We start from the raw sequence: 19,750 nt of genomic DNA on the forward strand, positions 1-19,750 counted from the left end.
AGATGTTCTCCATGCAAAAAATAAAACCATCCAAGTACTGAAAAACACTTCAGTGAATTCCTTTATAACCTCAGGAGTTGAGGAGATCTTTCTAACTATGACTTAAAATCCATAAGCCATAAAGATAGTTTTTAAGTAAATTCTACCACACATAAGTTTTAAAATTTTACATGGTAAAAACATCATAAAGTCAGGACAAATGGAAAATGGAAATATTTACTATGCATATCACAAATATTTAATCTAAGAGCTCCTAGAAAATTGAGAAGAAAAAATGGGCAAAGGGTACAGACAATTCTCAGAATAAAACAAATGGCCCCTTAAACATATGAAAAGATGTTCAACCTCACTTTAAAAAAATGCAAATTAACTCTACACTGAGACACCACCTCATCTATGAGACAGGCAAACATCCAGAAGTTTAAGAACATGCTCTGTGGAGAAAAAGGCACCAGGGACCCTGAAATATAGCACCATTTGAGTTTGCTCTTTAACTTCTAACTTTGAATACTGACAATTAAAGGGACTGCATCTTGCCTTTCTATTAGAGACTGTATCCCAGGGTAACCAAAATATTACAGTGGATGAAAGTCATACTTTTGAGAAAAATGACAACTAATAAACACAGAAGAAATGACAGATTTAGGAAAATCACCATTTTGCAACTCATGATGAAACAGTTGATTTAAGCAAAGAATTAGGAAGTGTTAAATGTTAAACCCGTAAAGCATCAAAATGTCACAGAAATTATTTTCACTTCTAAGGAAAAAAACGTAACTCTATTATAAACGGATCAGACTGTCATCTCTGTAATTGTCTCAGCATTACTAACAACCAGTTAATAGGTTTCTCCTGATATAATATAATATGAAATATGCAACATCACCTATGGTTGTATTCCAGCTAAAATATCTAATGTCAATCTATCAAGACTTCAGCTCTAATGTCCCAAATACTGGAATTCAGCAGAGGAATAAGCTAAAGACACTACGAGATATTTTTTCAGACAATAAACCAAGGATATAAAAAAAGGAATAAATAAATAAGAGACTTCCCTGGTGGCGCAGTGGTTGGGAATCCACCTGCCAATGCAGGGGACCCGGGTTCAATCCCTGATCTGGGAAGATCCCACACACCACGAAGCAACTAACCCCGTGTGCCACAACTACGGAGCCTGCGCTCTAGAGCCCACAAGCCACAACTACTGAGCCATGTGCCACAACTACTGAAGCCCGTGCACCTAGAGCCCATGCTCCGCAACAAAAGAAGCCACCACATTGAGAAGCCGGAGCACCACAAACAAACAGTACCCCTACTCACTGCAACCAGAGAAAGCCCGCGTGCAGCAACGAAGACCCAATTCAGTCAATAAATAAATTAATTTTTTTTTAAAAAAGGAACGTCCAGATTAAGAGACTTCACGGGCATAACAACCAAGTGAGTATTCCTACTTTGGACAAATCAGCTGTAAAGGATATTACGTGACAGTTAGTGAAATGTGAATATGAACTTGTGCTGTAGATGGCCACAAATTCTTTGCAGTCACCTCATTAAGAAGTGAAGTGTATGAAGGATGTGGAGAAAAGAGAATGCTTGTGCACTGTTGGTGGAAATGTAAAGTGGTGCAGCCCCTATGGAAAACAGGATGAAGGTTCCTCAAAAAATTAAAAATAGAGCTACCATGTGATCCAGCCATTTCAGTTCAGGTATTTATCTGAAGAAAACAAAAATACTAACTTGAAAAAATATATGCATTCCCATGTTCACTGCAGCATTATTTATAACAGGCAAGATATGGAAACAACCTAAGTGTCCATTAATGAATGAATGACTGAATAAAGAAAATGTGGTGTGTGTATTTCTATGTATATGTAAAATGGAATATCATTCAGCCATAAAGAAGAATGAAATCTTGCCACTTATGACACTGTGGATGAACCCTGAGGGCTAAGTGAAATAAGTCAGACAGAGAAGGACAAATAACACGTGATCTTACTTACATGTGGAATCTAAAACAAAGAAGCAAACAAACAAACCAAGTTCATAGCTAGAGGAAAGACTGGTGGCTGACAGAGGTGGGGGGCTGGGGGAACGGGTGACATGGGTGGAGGGAGTCAAAGGTATAAACTTCCAATTATAAAATACGTAATTTATGGGGATATGACGTACAGCATGGAGACTATAGTTAATAATGCTGGACTGCATATTTCAAAGTTCCTGAGAAAGTAAACCTCCGAAGTTCTCATCACACTAAGAAAAAATTCTGTAACGATGTGTGGTGACGGATGTTACTGGGACTTACTGTGGTGATCATTCTGCAATATATACAAATATCAAATCAGTATGTTGTTCACCTGAAACTAATATAATGTTGTATGTCAATTATTCTTCAATTAAGAAAATCTTAAAACAACCACCACCACCACCACCACCACCACCATAAATCTGGGTTGGTCTTGTGTTAGAAGTGAGTCTGTGTGAGTTCCAGAGCCTGGCCTCATAGGCCCTTGCAGCCTCTGCCTTTGCCCTCCTGGCTGTCCTCATGAGCTGCCCTGAGACGGCAGGACATGAAGAAGCTGACCTGCTGCGCTGGAGGATGAGAGGCCACGTGGAGAAGAAAAGAGGTGTCCCCGCCAACAGCAGCACCAACTTTCAGACACAAGAATGAAACCATCTTAGCCCTTCAAGCCCAGCCAACTCGCCAGCTGATGGCTACATGAGGAAGCCCAGCAAACCCACAGAATCATGAGCAAAAAAACCATCGTTTAAGCAATGAAATTTTAGAGTGGTTCATTAATGCAGCCATAAACGTGTATCACTGAATATTAAATGAAATGAAAATTCATTAGCCAATAAAGGTAGACATCATTAACTAGAAAAAAAAAAAAGCTGGTTATAAATCCTATGTACAGGACAAGTTCACTTGGATAAAACACACATGCATGAAGACACACAGATGGAAATATCTAGAAGGATACACTAGGTAATAACAGAGAGCTATATATATGATGAGGTAAACTCTGGATGATAAAAATGTATTTTCTCTTCTTATTTTTGTTTTCCTATAGCTCCTACATGCATATGCTTCTGTAGTAATAAGGAAGTTTTTAAAAAGGTCTATACTGTTTACTTATTCATCAGACCAAAAGGTCAGCTGGATCCCTAAAAGGCTTGACATATAAATTCTTGCTATTAACCTCTAATGGTACACAAACTAGATAACGTTAGTTCATCAATAAGCCTCTAAGGACAGTCATGGGCTGAAAGTATCTCCCCAAAATTCATATATTGAAGTCTTAACTCCCAATACCTCAGAATGTGACTGTATTTGGAATCAAGGCCTTTGAATAGATAATTAAGTATTAAAATGAGGCCATTAGGGTAGGCTCTAAACCGATCTGATGCGTGTCCTTACAAGAAGAGAAAATTTGAACACAAAAAGCCACAGCAGCGGTGTGAACGCCCGGAGAGGTGACCATGTAAAAAGGCAGCAAGAGGGGCGCCATCTGCAAGCCGAGGAGAAAGGCCTGGGACAGACCCCTTCCTTATGGCCCTCAGAGGAGACCAGCCCTGCTGGCACCTTGACTTTGGACTTCCAGGTGCCAGAACTGAGAAAAAAAGGAATTTCTGTCGATTAAGCCACCCAGTCTGTGGTATTTTGTTATCGCGGCTCCAGCAGACGGAGACAGTATTTAGAGAACTGACCTAGCATGCGTTCTAAGCACTGCAAACAAATAACAGAACCGTAAAAACAGTTTAATGTCCTGTTCAAGATTTCTGAAAAGTTTTGTCTTTGAAGTCAAATAGGGACTTCCCTGGCAGTCCAGTGGTTAAGACTCCGTGCTTCCACTTTCGGGGGCGTGGGTTCAATCCCTCGTCAGGGAACTAAGATCCCACATGCTGCATGGTGCGGCCAAAAAAAGGTCAAATAACAACTACAAACATGCACAAAGAGAATAAGAGTAAACATGACCTACGTGGAGAGGCGGCAGAGGGCATGCTTTCTAAATGCGCTACCATATGATGGAACGGGTGCGCTGTCTAGCCTACGTTCTACTCCTGAGACGACACGTGAGATGGCACAAGGGATGGGTTTTCTTATCTTGGTTTGTATTTATTTATTTGTGGGCTACTGACAAAGAGCAAAAGTAATGAAGAACCAACGACAACAAAAAAGCAACATTATCAAGGACTACTGCTTTTTAATCAAATCCAAAATATTTCATTTGTCTACTTTTAAGTTAAAAATATTATTTATAAAAATCGAAGTATTTACAATAAACAATTTTAAAAAGATTGAGTACAGTTACGGTCAGAGAACAGAAAAAAGAGAGAAGAGAGAGAAGCTGTGGTGCGGTGGTACAGAGGCCAGGAGTTCTTAGTGCTTCTGGCTTGTATTAGCTGTGTGATCTTAGGCACGTGACAACTGCTATCAACTGGCTTACTGTAAAAAAAGACGCCTGAAGAAGAGACTCATTTCTCAACTAGTCTTCATGGACTCCCTGAGGCTTCCTTGGCAATTCTGGTAGGGGAGGACCAGAAATAAACTGTAGGGTTTGGTGCCCTTAAGCTCAGATTCAAGCAGTGCTACTCATTTCTGTTTGTTTTCCATTTAAATGTTTGTGTTTTCACTTCAAGGAAGGGTTCTGCTGCTAAAAATGTTGAAACCATTGTATGGAAGATGTCTTAGAGGACTGGGGCGGGGAGGGTGGGGGGGACTCGAGGCGGGGCGGGGGGGGGGGGGGGAGGGAATACGGGGATATGTGTATAAAAACAGATGATTGAACTTGGTGTACCCCCCCCCAAAAAAAAAGCTCTGTCCCCTACAACCCACTGGGTAAAAATACAGAAGGAATTATATTTAAAAATCAGTAAATAACATAGCTGAGCAGATACACGCAGGAAGCAGAATGAAGGCCTGAAACAACAGCAGATGATAACATTAGTGGGGACTCTGATGGGACAGGAGAGACTGGGGCCTGTGTGTATGAAAGATCTGGGATGGTTAGTTGATGGTAAGCATAGTAAAATGGGCCTGAAGCGTAACTTCATGACTCAAAAAGTGAATGCAATTTAGGCATCATTAATAAAAGTATAATTTTCAAAATGACAGCATTCAGTAAAGTTGCCAAGTATATATTAAAAAGCCTGTCTGTACCACTGATAATTAAAGAAAACAGGAGCACTGTTTGGCAGACTTTGAAATGAGTCAGATCTGAGTTCCGATCTTTATTCTCAAGCCTATACAAGATATGTGACTGCAGGAAATGCAGCTTCCAGAACCTTCAACATCTCCAATGAGGGGACTCTGGCAGTGTTGTTGTGGGGGTTGGTGATAGCAGGGGTAACACCTAGCGTGGTGCTGGCATGCTTGAAGGCACTTAAGAAATAGCTAATGCTTACAGAGCAGTATGTGAAGTCCTGTCCCATCTAATCCTTAGAATAGATCAATAAAGGGGATTATAATATATACGTACAAGTTCTCACAAGAATGGGACTAAAACTATATATAACAGAAGAAATATTCTATGATGGAAGAGAGTAATACTAGAAGTATTGACATAGTAGGAATAGAAAATGGTACAACTCTTCTGCAAAGAAATCTGGCAATATGCACAGAGGACATTTCCAAAGTCCATATACAATAGTCCTTGGAATATTTAGGAAAGGAAAGGATTCAGAAAGTGTCTGTGGGTAGAAATGGGAGTGAGCAAAGGGCTGACTGATTAGTAGGTACCTCCATTAAAAGCAGGTTAATCACCAGAAAAGCAAAGCATCTCTAAGAATACAAATCTTTTCTTTCTCCTAATTACTGACTTCCATAAATATCCCCCGTTGGCCCAAACTTGTACGTTCCTAAGAATCGTGGCCCACTTCCCCATTCAGCTCCTCACATTTGAGTGGAAAACACCTCCCAGGGAAGCAGTCACCCAAATGACTCAAGTATTTAAGATTAATAAAGGAGTGTGGACGAGAAGTACACTAATTCCTTCAGGATGGGAGGTCCCAAATCGAGAGCAATTCATGATGCTCAAAGAAATGCCACCGAGAGAAGAATGAAAGTCAAAAGATTTCATCTCTTCTTAATCTGAAGTATGCTGCCCTTTGAGTGCATTACGACCAAGACCCAAGTTTTCATAAAAACGTAGAAGTCTGATGACAACGGACACTCACCTAAAATGAGATGAAGCTTGGTTTCCGTCTGGAAAGCATAGTGCAGTGTCACCAGAAACGGCGACTGCCTGATGTGCTCCAGGACCTGCCGTTCTGTCCGCGTGTGCTCGGTGGTTTTGGCCTTTTGAACTATTGTTGCCTTTTTCAAAACCTTCATGGCATACAGCTTTCCGGCATCGTGACCACTTACTTTACGAACCAGGAACACTTTTCCATATGCTGAAAATGAAAAGAAAAAATAAAAAGAGTTAAAAGGCTACACAGGCAGAGTGGTCATTTAGTGCAAGATGAAAGTTACAACGCACAAAAGAACACTCTTTGAATGAAAAAGTATCCTTAGTGCCGTTTCCAATAGTTCTTTGATATATTTCTTCAGTTTTATGCCAAGCATATTTCTAGGTCTAACCCTCCGTGTTTATGTATCTAACCACTGCTGACAAAGCTATGCTTTCACTCTTTTACTGCTATTCTCGCAATAACTTTAGCTGTAGGAAACTAGCTTTATTATGGTCAATTAACCACAATCCAATTCCGGAACAACTAGGACATTTTAGAAATCAGATAAAACCTCTAGGTTTTGCTACGGTTATAAACAAATGAAAATCGTTCTTAACAAGAATCGCAAAAAACAAAAATCATATACACACAGATAAATCAAGTACCTCAAGTACTCCTCTATACTTGTTATAAAAGTCTAAAGCAACATGAGGTGACGCTATATAGGCAAAACAGATCTTCGGTAAAAGACACTAAAAGACCCTAAATTGCAAGCCATACCGACAGAAGCCCCTTTACATCTCTGCGCAGTAATTCACAGGTTAGTAGGTCAAACCTTGCCCCATTCTCCCTAAGCTGGGGCTCAGCTGAGCAAACGCTGTGTGTAGTGCCACTCCCCTAGGTGCAGGGAGTGCCCAGAGCAGGTATCTGCATTTGTTTCCCTAGAGAAGGGGAGAGAGGGCAGGAATAGCGGGGAGGAAGGAGGGGCAGGAAGGCAGGCAAAAACACTGGGAGGGAAGGGGTAGGTCTGCAACTCATCCCTACGAGGTATAAAGGCTCTGCCCTTTTCAAAGTGCAAACACCTCCTGGGATGGCTGAGCCCAGTCCCACTTTCAAGTTTTTTTATTGTGGTAAGAGTCACATAATGTAAAACATACTATTTTAACCATATTTAACTGTACAATTCAGGGGCACTGAGTATATGCACACTGTTGTGCAGCTCTCACCATCAGCCGTTTCCCGAATTTTTCACGTTCCTAAACTGAAACTCTGTCCCCTGTAACACTAACTCCCCATTCCCCCCGCCCCCGCCACCCGGCCTCTGGTATCTACCAAGGTACTTTCTGACTCTATGAATGTGACTATTCTAGGTACCTCGTATAAGGTGAATCAAACAGCATTTGCCTGCACCTAATGTATACTGGAATGCATTTTTAAGGTTAACTTAATCTATGTCCTGCAAACAGACTGCACCTTCTTATTTTTCCCCCTGTGCTATACCGTAGGTCCTCAGGCCCTCACCAGCCATCTACTTCATACACAGCAGTGTACCTACGTCAATCCAATCTCCCAATCCATCCCATCCCTCCTCCCCCACCGGCATCCACATGTCCGTCCTCTACATCTGTGTCTCCACCCCTGCCCTGCAAATAGGTTCCACTTTTGAAGTTTAAGTGCATTCCTCAGACCATTCTGCAGTTGGTTTGAGTTCATACTGACCCATACTGGTGCTTCCGTAGACTCTGCCCACACCTCGACGGTATTTAGCATATAACCCTATTCTAATCCACCCACTCGAATAAGAGAGCTTTAAGGGAAGGGCTCTTGCATCCTGGCTGTTATTCAGTTCAGTACTTTAGGAAGTAAATGAGTGCTGACCCAGGATGTACAACGGACAGAGAACGGTGGTGATACTCCCGAGGAGGGAGAGAAAGAGCACTCATTAAGGACTGGGCGATGCAGGCTCCGTGCTAACCATATGCCGCACAGTGATTCACTTGCTCCTCAGAACAGCAGGCGAAGTTGGTACTTTCAGTAATTCCATTCTGCAGATGAGGAGGTAGGCTCAGAATACTTAAGGAAGTGGCCAGAAGACTTGGGTAAAAAAGTAGCAGAACTGATTCAAATGCAAGCAATGTGACTCCAGGGGCCACACGCTTAACGATAAATAAATTAAAAAAAAAATTCTTCATGAATACTAGAAATCAGTGTTCTGGGTTTTAATAAAATCAACACTATAAATGTACTGAACACACTCTAGAATACAGCAAAAGTTCACAAAAGGTTTGTGTCTTATCTCGTTGTAAATAAAACAATTATAGATTGAGAGTTTAGTAAGGCAGAACTGAACCAAAAAAGAAAATGACAACTTTTAGAAAGTTACAAATTAACCTAAAGTATAAAAATGAAAAAAGCTAATCTATTCAGAAGCAGTGAAATGAACCTAGACAATATTCTAATGAAGAGTACTATACCTTCCATGGAGTAAGGCACTATATAAACCTGGAAGAAAGTCAAGTCCTCTACAAGTATGGCGCTTCTGTGTTCCCTACATACACATGGCACCTGCCCTAAATTCCTGTTCTGAGATTCCTGCCTCCAGAGTACTAAGGTCTTTTGAAATTATGTTATCCATCTATCTTCTCCAGCAAAGAACATCTTCGTACAACATCACGGAAAGATGGCTGTGAACTTCTTCCCAGTGCTCAAGTGTGTCTTTCAGTTCAGGTGCTCACGTATGTAGCAGATGGACCACAGGGTATGAAGATCTAACAGCTGAGTACCTGTCAGGCACTTCAGAGATAAATTAATTCATTCAATTCTTATAACATCCCCACGAGGAGGTGAGGAGGATGACTTCCACTTTACAGATGAAGAATCTGGAGCATAGAGGAGTTGGGTCCCTTGCCCAAGGTCACACTCCACCACCTGGCCCGACTCGTGAGCCCACACTCTGAGCAGTGCTCCAGCTGCCTCCCTTAAGTGAGTGACCTCATAGGCAAAGAAATAAGGAACCAGACATTAAACAGAAGTCACAATACAGGTGAGATGTTCTAATGGTGGAATGGACACAGTACTACTACTTCCAAGTGGAGGAAGTTCTGTAAAGTAGCCCGTTTTATTGACAGGGGGATGTAAATATTTGAAAATGGGCCTTACCTTGAGTGGAAACAGGCCTTCCTACAATATTCATCTGTTAGTCCTTCTATAACCTTCTGGACTTACAAAAAAGAATATTACTCTTCTTCTCTAAGATAATTTTTAAAATATTTAAAAGTACTATCACACCATCTCACCTAATCAAAATGTTCTTATTCCCTAAACAAATCTAAAAGTAAATGACTTTAAGACTTTGTACCAGTAGGAGGTGCCCTACATGTGTTCTGTGAGTTTGTAAATATTTTTTCTTTGATTTCTTTCCTATTAGTTTGAAAAATGTCATATGTCACTTCAAATAAATGTGAGGTAGGATAGGATGTTAATATATGTGGGCAAATTACATAAAATCATCCTTAATGCCACATTATACACTGTATGGTCAAATAACAAACAGCCATCCTCCTTGTCATGTGATGATATCCAGAAGTTTTCCAATAATATGAGCTAAAGACTACATAACCCACCATCACCATTATTTTTATCTACCAGGAAAATGTGAGGGAAAAAAGCATGATGAGGCTCACAGATCTTTTGATTTTACTTTTATAATTTCCACGATTAACTAAAGCTATGGTACTTCTAACACACGGTACATGCCAATAGATGCTTATGACAATAAAATCAAGGAGTGCCTTACAATGTCCCAAACAACAAATATTTCAGATAAACATGATCTTACTTACGATTAGGCTGCTTGATGAAAACAGAGTTGCCTCCAAACAGCCTTGTTTTTTGAAGCACCCATAAGGCTGTTTGTCACATTGCAAAAGCGGAAGAAAACGCATTCACTGCTGGAGAGACCTTGAAGAAGCCACCTCCTCTGACTGAGCTGGTTTGCAGATTAGTACAGAGAGAGAAAGTGAAGGAGTCCTTCTGCTGAAGAGTACCATCCAGTCCAGAACCGCCTACATGTTTTCCAATATTTTAAGAGGGGCCACTGCAACTGAACTTGGTGGCAATATTATTTCCTTTTAGTTTGCAATGAGATGAATGACTGCCTTGTAGTGAAGCCAGTTCCTGGCTTCCGTTCACTGTGTACTGATGTTGTTAAAGAATTCCTATTTTGAAAGCATCTTTTGGAAACTGCAAAAGCTACCAATGGTGAAAACTCTTTTGGCCAAAAAAAGGTAAACAACAGTACTTCCCGCTCAGATGGAGCTCCGAAAATGGAGATTTAGCAGCACAGCTGGGTTTTACTGCTTAAGTAAAAAGACTAATAACTTCAGGCTTTAGCATAACTCTTTTCAGCATCAACATGCAATGGCTTCAGACACACTCCCAGCAATTGTCACAGAAGCCTTGTGTACTGCTCTGGTCTTATCAATTTCTCCAGAGGTGGGGCCTTTCCAAGATACTCTCTCAAGAAATGTGAGAAGAGGGCATGGAGCTCACTGGTTTTCTAGAGGACAAGTCCAGCATCACTTGATGGGACTTGAGGTAGAAGCTCTACTTACTAGACTGAGGGAAAGTAAACTCTAAAAATACATGACAAGGATTCATTCCTGACGTAGGTAGACAGATACATACGACCATATGAATGAAGTCAATCTATTCAAGACCCGACAGACTCTGTTTTGGATGTTGCCGAAAACCTGTGTGCTCTTTTTTTTTTTTTTTTTTTGTTTGCTTTTAAATTTATTTTATTGAAGTATAGTTGATTTATAATATGTTAATTTCTACCATACAGCAAAGTGATTCATTTATACATATATATATACCTTATATACATTCTTTGTTATATTCCTTTCCATTATGGTTTATCACAGGATATTGAATATAGTTCCTTGTGCTCTACAGTAGGACCTTGTTGCTATCTATTCTATATATACCTTGTGTCTGATAAACACAAACTCCCACTTCATCTCTCCCCCACTCCCCCTCTCTCCCGGCAACCACAAGTCTGTTCTTTATGTCTGTGAGTCTGTTTCTGTTTTATAGATAAGTTCCCTTGTGTCATATTTTATTTATTTATTTTTTATTTATTTATTTATTTTTTGGGGGGGTACACCAGGTTCAATCATCCGTTTTTATACACATATCCCCATCTTCCCTCCCTTCCTTGACTCCCCCCCCCAAGCCCCCCCCACCCTCCCCGCCCCAGTCCTCAAAGGCATCTTCCATCCTCGAGTTGGACTCCCTTTGTTATACAACAACTTCCCACTGACTATTTTACAGTTGGTAGTATATATATGTCTGTGTTACTCTCTCGCTTCGTCTCAGTTTCCCCTTCACCCCCCACCCCCTCCCATACCTCGAGTTCTCCAGTCCATTCTCTGTATCTGCATCCTTGTTCAGGTCACTGAGTCCAACAGTACCATTTTTAGATTCCGTATATGTGAGTTAGCATACAATATTTGTCCTTCTCTTTCTGACTTACTTCACTCTGTATGACAGACTGTAGTTCTATCCACCTGATTACATATAGCTCCATCTCATCCCTTTTTATAGCTGAGTAATATTCCATTAACCTGTGTGCTCTTACAGCCACAGGTTATAGCAGCCATTTCCAAAGACAGGATTGGATCAAGACAGCCATGTAAGCTTCTCCAAAGCTGGAGGAAGAATTCCATAGGTTGGGAGACACACTACAGATATCTTATGAAGGTCATATCTGTTCAAACAGAAATGTGGATGTAGAATCCTAGTCTACCTGGCATAGACAGCACAATGTGACCAATCCTTGTTGACAATGGTCTCAATGGCTTGATGATAAAGGAAATCCTTTAAAATGAACTAAATGCAGTGTCAAGGGGAAATGTCTAGCTCCTTGGACTAGGTCTCAGTTTGCTTTTCCACAGTGTGACTCTTATTCCATTGGCCACAATGATCATTATGAATCAGGTTTTTAGCACATGTTGTCAATAATAAAGAAAAATTAAAATGGACTGATGGTTTTAAAATGAGATGACATTCATGCTGTCACATCCAAAGCACAATATCAACTACTTTTTCAAGCTAAACAAAAGCAGCCTTCTTGCTGAAATTTATTTTGAGCATAATTAAACTGATCTTTTCACTTTATCTGTAATGTCTGAATTCATTAAAAAAAAATTTAAGAAGTAGCCTTTATCTTGGCATTAAAATGAGATCAATTTGTTAAAAAAATAGTTTTACAGTCTGTCTGTAAAAGTGATCAATTTACAATGCCATATAATTAAATGCAAGGAAAATCTGTCTATGGTTACCTGCATTATTCCGGAGAAAAGCGTTAAGAACTAGACGGCCTCGGGACTAATTCTTTCAGTAGAGCGCTCACCCAGGACACGCTCACCCAAGACACGCTGCTCCCACTGGGATCTGAATGCTCCGCCACCGTGAGATCACTGTTTTCTGTCCCTCAAACTTTTATGAATGCTGCTTAAAACTCTGTACACTGCAGACTCTGCCTACCAGCCATGCTACACTTTGGGTTCATTCCAACCTTGCAGCATAAACTACTGTACTCGAACGACTACTTTAAAAAAAATATGGCCAAAACTCTCTTGGTGCCTTCCACTTACACAACTCCCAACACTAACTGGTACTCCCTTTCTGGCTGTAAAGCACTGCACTGCACAGTGAGGCCTATAACCAGTTCACGCATGCACTGCCGCCCCCACGCCGTTCAGCTGTCTGCTTCACACCACTCACTGATACTCACTGCCTTACTTGTGTGTGCCTATTGTATGTGTTATTCTTATATAATTTAGCTATATATTACATAAGCCACTGAAATGTAAATGTGAAAGAAAAGAGAAAAATGAGGTTAAAAGCTCTGAAAGAACTACATAAAAGCAAGACACTTAAGGAAAAAAGAACTGCTGAAAAATTAGGTGTGGGTGAAACAACTATAAAGGGCTAGGGGAAAGAATTGTGAAAATCTAAAAGGATTCTGTACCCAGATCACTTCAAATGTGTCTGGTTCTCACTCCACTTTAAAGAACTGGAAACAATTTTAGACGATGTATTACAAGTGCAGTTTATGCAAAACAAACCATTGTTTAAGAACTTACTCTCAAGGAGTCTTGTGGCTATACACAAAGTGAATATATATACGTACATATATATATATATATAGTAAGTGAAAAATCATATGTTCAAAGTACATATTTATATATCCTTTTAAAATGATTTTTCCACTTTAACCAACTTTTTCTGATTAACCACAAGTAGCAATCATGTCATATGAGCGAGATTCCACTAACTAAAGAATCATATTCAATGCTGCTGAAATTCATTCCTCTCTCACCCTTCCAGAATACTGGACTCTTTTTTTTTTAACTTTTCAGTTTATATTGGAGTATAGTTGATTAACGATGTTGTGATAGTTTCAGGTATACAGCAAAGTGATTCAGTTATACATATACATGTATCCTTTTTCAAATTCTTTTCCCATTTAGGTTGTTACATAATACTGAGCAGAGTTCCCTGGGCTGTACAGTAGGACCTTGTTGGTTATCCATTTTAAATGTAGCAGTGTGTACATCTCAATCCCAAACCCTCTAACTATCCCTTCCTCCCCCTTCCCCAGCACCCCATAAGCATAAATTCGTTCTCTAAGTCTATGAGTCTGTTTCTGTTTCGTAAATAAGTTCATGTGTATCATTTCTTTTTAGATTCTGCATATAAGTGATACCATGAGATGTTTCTCGTTCTCTGTCTGACTTACTTGGTAAGTCAGAATCTTGTTAAAGGGTGACTTGACCATCAACCATACTAGCTCTGCCTCCCAGCTTGCTTTCATCCTCAATCCGGTAAACATAACTTTTGTGTTGTCATCTAAATTGTTGATCAAAATATAACCCCTCTGGCTCAAAACATTTGATTTCCCGTTACACCAAAGATAAAGAGAACCCTTATAATAACCTAAACTGTCTGGCTTCTACCTACCTTTCTCCACCTTCTCACCATCTCATTTACTCACTCCTTCAGACATACAGCCTTTCCTGACTTCCCAGACTAGCACAGTTCCTCTAATTTTATACTCACACAACAGCCTGTCACAGAAATAGTCAGAAACATGAGTTTTCATTTATTTGTGTAACTGCCTCATTGTGTAACTTCCACTGGACTATAAACTCCACAAAACCATGGACTGTGTCCAGTTTTACTCACTTTGTATTATTAGTAAATTCTAGAGCTGGCACATGGCAGAAACTCAACGTTGAATGCATAAAAAAATAAACAAGATAGCAAACAAAGAAACAGCTCTGTAGCATACAGCCAAATACCCTCTTCTCAGCTGACAATTCTGATCTAAAGCTGAAGGTGGGTCTTTAGGAAAAGAAGCCAATGATGCAGATCCACAGTACAGAGCTACAGCTCGCCAACTCTTTCCCTTTCACTTTCATGAAGGCTTCACCTTTACTCTGGCTATTAAATACGATTCCCAACAACATTCCGTGGCTAAAATGAGCTCAGGAAACTTAGATGCCACCACTGTAGAAAAGGAAAATGTCTTAACATGGCGACATTTATATCTGGCCACTGCTTTGTAACCTGCCACAACTCATAAGAACTGATTACAATGCCTGGCCACATCCTTTTGTCATATATAATTTAACTTGAGGAAAGATTTCTACCTTTCCACATGTGACATGTCCTGGTCACTGACAATCAGTCCACCTGCCTTCCCCTCCATCTTCCCCTGTAGAACTTCATTCACCCCAAGTCAGCGGTATCAGAAATGGAACCAAATCAGAAATACCCTCTTGGAACTCTACATTTCATTTGTCCTGCCCTTGGAAATGCATATCCTTGTCAACAGGCCAGCCACACGTACATGGTAAGTAATGCTAGGCTAGCAAACATCAAGCCCCAAGAAGACCACTGTCCCTGAAAGGGTTCTCAGAAGAGTAGCTTCATTTCAGTGTTCCCGCAGCACAAACAGTACACAAAAAGCGAACACTCAGGGGGTTCAACAGTGAAACTGATTGACCATAATTTGGTACTTCTAAAGACTCATCTGAAATATCTCATTAATTAGACCTCAGACCTGAAAAGAAACATTACTGTCCATCCCAGTAATTCTCTAAAATCTACCCTATGTTAAGACAGATCGACAGAAAGCACCTCACTTGGACCAAAGTAGTAGATAAGTTCTACCTAGAAACACACTTTAGTAAATTGAGGTTTAATCTTCTGTGTACCACTTTTTAAAGACACTATATAAAATAAAAATTTTTTTTCAATAATATCTTCATATCTTTTGTCAAAGACACTAGTCTCATGATATTATTTACTGACCACCATAAAGGAGCCATTTGGTAACTTCAGCACTTGTTAAAAGTCTCTCTAGACCAGTTTTTTTCAAACTGTGGACTGTGACCCATTAGTGGATGATGATATCAATTCAGTGGGTCCAACCAGCAGTTTGAAATTAAAACACTAAAAAAGAACTGAATATACAAAAAGTGCTTCATGAAACTTCTGTCTCCCCTTCGTACACGTGCACATGTGTAGGTATATGTGACTGTAAACAAGTCTAAGCCCATGAGAGAGAGAAAAAGAGGGCAGTTCAGAACAACGGCAACGAACAGGCTCTGGTGCCTGACTGCCTGGCTTTGAATCCTAGATATGCTATTTAGTAACCGTGTAACCCTGGGTAAAACGGTTAACACCACTGTGTCTCAACTTCCTCATCAGGGATAGTAATAGTTCTTACATCATATGGTTTGGGGATTAAATAAATTAACATGCGAATCCAGAGGAGGGCCTGGCAGATAACAAACACTATATAAACGTTAGTGGAAAAAAGTGTGTGTGTGTGTGTGTCTGTAGGTCTATAATACACAAATACACACACTGAATTGTAAGACGAAAATGTACCTATTTTGTCCTATGGGTAGCAATCAAAAAAGCTTGAAAGCTACTGCTCTAGATGAATTTCTATGCCTTTCATTTAAAAAAAATACAAATCATGTAGGCCAAAGAATTTTCCCTTTGTACCTACCTCTTTGTGACCTCAGGGTTAAACTTAAGACTCAATTACAATAACTATCTCAGCCCAGACGTCTATAACATCTATTTCACTTTCCTATTATCTGGCTTTTGCTCTGTTTTCATCTGTTTGTTTGGTTGGTTGGTTTCCTACTTTTTTTCTATCTTTCAAAATGCCCTTAAATCTCTTTTTGAAAATCTGCAAATTTTAAAATACATTTAAAATAAAATGCACTTGATTTTACACATTTATCAAGCAGAAGCACTGATTCCTAAATTCCTTTATAGAACAGATACCTTAACTGCACACTAAATTCCAAATAGCAAAAAAAACCACATAACTATAAAACTAAGTATTTCAACAGTTTTAAAGTAAAAACAGAGAATTTGAGCTATTTAATACAACCATTTTTAAGGTTAGACCCTGTTGCTGGGATTTGTAAAATCATAAAAACAAAATGTCTAAGATTAAGAAAGCCAGACGGATTGAAATAGATTATTCTGCTAATGTACAAGGAAAAGCCATGAACCCCAAACATGCTTGATTACATAAACAGATGCTAAAGGCAAACAAGAGACACAGTACAAGCACATAAAAGCACAGGCAGTAATTTTTATGAAAGAGCCTGAGGTAGGCCATTTGTTTTATGTATAAACATTTATATCCTCTCTAGAAGATATAAAACACCAAGGATCTGGAAGAGACAATAAAAGTGCCAGCATTCTAGATGTAATCCAATTTAAGATTTATAAACTAACCAGGGGCCACTTGACTCATTTACTTAGTTAATGTAAATGGTCAAAAACAGTTGTATAGCTGAAATTAGGACCACCAAACCAGTGCATTTTCTCATGGCTGGTGTTAGCTTCTTAAAAAAAAGACAATATGTGAGAAGGTCGAAAATAAAAAAGTTACAGGAATGACTATCTATGGATCCCATTTATGCATACTGTATTGGCATGAATAATTAAAGACTAATTGTATACTATCTTCTAGATCAGCACTTTTTAATTTTGGAAAAAGCACTAAGACACTACATGCAATAATCCGGCTAATTACTGCACTATGTATGTGGCTCTGGCCAGCTCCTGACTACCTCCATATGGATGACATGTGTAATCCACGTGGCACTTCTTATCCCTGGTCCCAAACAACTTGAAAACCAAAGATTCTGGTCAATCAAGAAAGAAGAGGGACTTCAAGAAAGAAGAGGGACTTCCCTGGTGGGGCAATGGTTAAGAATCCTTCTGCCAATGCAAGGGACACGGGTTCGATCCCTGGTCCAGGAAAATCCCACATGCTGCAGAGGAACTAAGCCCATGCACCACAATTACTGAGTTTGCACTCTAGAACCCAGGAGCCACAACTACTGGAGCCCGCATGCCTAGAGCCCATGCTCTGCAAACAAGAGAAGCCACCGCACTGAGAAGTCCACGCACCACAACAAAGAGTAGCCCCAACTCACTGCAACTAGAGAAAGGCTGTGTGCAGCGATGAAGACCCAATGCAGCCAATAAATAAGTAAACAAATAAATAAATAAATAAACATTAGATTAAAAAAAGAAGAAGAAAAAGCCACAAAGGAAACCATGTCCCACTGTAAGGTCTAGACTTGAATTGACTACCCATGGAATGTGATTACCAGAGGACCTTACTAACAGGAAAATACAGGAAAACAAGGAAATATGGGCAAAGAAGCATTCACAAATCATTTTCTGTTTATATCTCAACAAACAAGCTGTTTGGGTGCTAAAGGCTTGCCTCCTCACTCTTGCTCTAAAACTTCCCTGCGTTCAGGCTTAACCTAGATCCCGGCTTAAGACCACATGCTGCTTAGGCTCTTCCTCTGCCCTTGCTACTCCCCTCACTCTTGCCTGACAGCATTCCTGCAATAAATCAAGTGTGCCCAAATCCTTGCCCCAGGCTCTGCTTCTGCCAAACGTGACCTATGACAGTATCAGGAATAAGTCAAACTGTACTTACACTAGGGAGACAATGGCAACCAACATCTTCAAATGGAATCATCTTTTGATTATGGAATAAAACATCACAAACATTTAACCTTTAAGATTTCCTTAAACACTGTAGGCTTACATTGAAGTATAAGGTATAGCAGGTACACACAGATACAAAACGATAAACTTTTCTGAATGATGATTTTGATGATTTCATGAATACAGGTTTTTAAAAGTACTATTTTAATAGGGATACTTTCCAAAAACCTAAGCGAATTAAATGACAAACGATGACTAAGTCATCATACTTTTTAAAAAACAGTCTTTACATGACTCAACCAGTTTTTTTCCCTTCAATCATACAGCCAAAAAGTAGCTGTGTCTTTAATAAGATGCCTACTGCAATTCCTAGCACCATCTAGTGGCAAATTACCCAGGAGAAAAAGAAACATGTCTTATTTAACAAATAAGATGCACTTCTGAAAAGTCCGCAGTCAAAAATATATATACGTATATATTTTAAAAGGCTGTCCCGTTGGGGATGATTTTCATAGAGTCTGGAGCCAATGAGCAAAGAACTATCAGAGTTAACACTTCAAGGACGGTACTTAAGGCTGGGTAAACAACCCGAAAACAGTCTCTCCTACTTGATGTTATTTCCACAGATCAGCTTGCGAGATCTCCTGTTGATTACATGACCACCTCCCCCACCCCCAGCTAGAAAAAAAAAAAAAAATTCACAGGCTAAAGAATAAGTAACCTTCTTACGAGGGCACCAGGGACTGAGGAAGGCACAAATGGTTGCTGCTCACTAGACATTATTGGAGGCAAGGCATTTTGCATTCCTATGCTTTGCCAGCACTCATTTGAAGATGTCATAAGCCCAGAAATAAGCATTAAATAAAGCCCATATTATTCAATTTGCAAGTTTGTATGTAATACCTCTTTTTAAAAAATGTTCACTACTCTTTCCCCAGCACCCAAAACAGTACATGCCTCTTAATAAACATAGGTGAATGAATGAATCCCAAGAGCAATGGGAATGAAGTGAAAGGTTTTAAATAGAGAAGAGACGTGACCAAACTTACACTTAAAAAAGATCACTCTGGCCGTAGTATGGAGAACAGATTAGGAAGGAACAGCCTGAAACCTGGAATATCTTTTGGTGGTTGCATGTCCCCATTTGTTGCTGGACATATTTTAGGCTTTACAACAGAATATTTGTCAAGAAATGCCTATCACTTATGTATCAAGCCAATCTGAGACACTGGTAATGCACTATACTAGCTCTTTTAGAAGCTGGGGCTTCTTTCCCTTTAAGATATATAAATAGGTAAAGTTTATATAGCATTTACTATGTGTCAGGCAATCTAAATGTTTCATTACTCATGTTCTGCATATTTTAGCATAAGACAGTTAACCTAACATACAAAAGGTTGTTCAGAACCTAAAATGTTTGAATAGTTAAAAGAGGAAAACAAAGAAAGAAACACAATCTTCATTTGACATGTAATTTTTAAGGTAATATACAAATCAACTTTTCAGA

The 19,750-nt window shown here is 39.5% G+C and overlaps 1 protein-coding gene across 1 annotated transcript in view; it reads right to left on the reverse strand.

Annotated features, from left to right (window-relative positions):
* Positions 1–19,750, reverse strand: part of RPS6KA5 (ribosomal protein S6 kinase A5) — a 168,943-nt gene that overhangs the window by 85,247 nt on the left and 63,946 nt on the right. Inside the window, exon 3 of the mRNA XM_057731682.1 lies at positions 6,175–6,393. Within this exon, the coding sequence (XP_057587665.1) occupies positions 6,175–6,393 (219 nt within the window). The remainder of the gene's footprint in view (positions 1–6,174; positions 6,394–19,750) is intronic.

The sequence above is a fragment of the Hippopotamus amphibius genome, chromosome 4 (assembly GCF_030028045.1).
Source record: "Hippopotamus amphibius kiboko isolate mHipAmp2 chromosome 4, mHipAmp2.hap2, whole genome shotgun sequence".
NCBI classification, from domain to species: Eukaryota; Metazoa; Chordata; class Mammalia; order Artiodactyla; family Hippopotamidae; genus Hippopotamus; species Hippopotamus amphibius.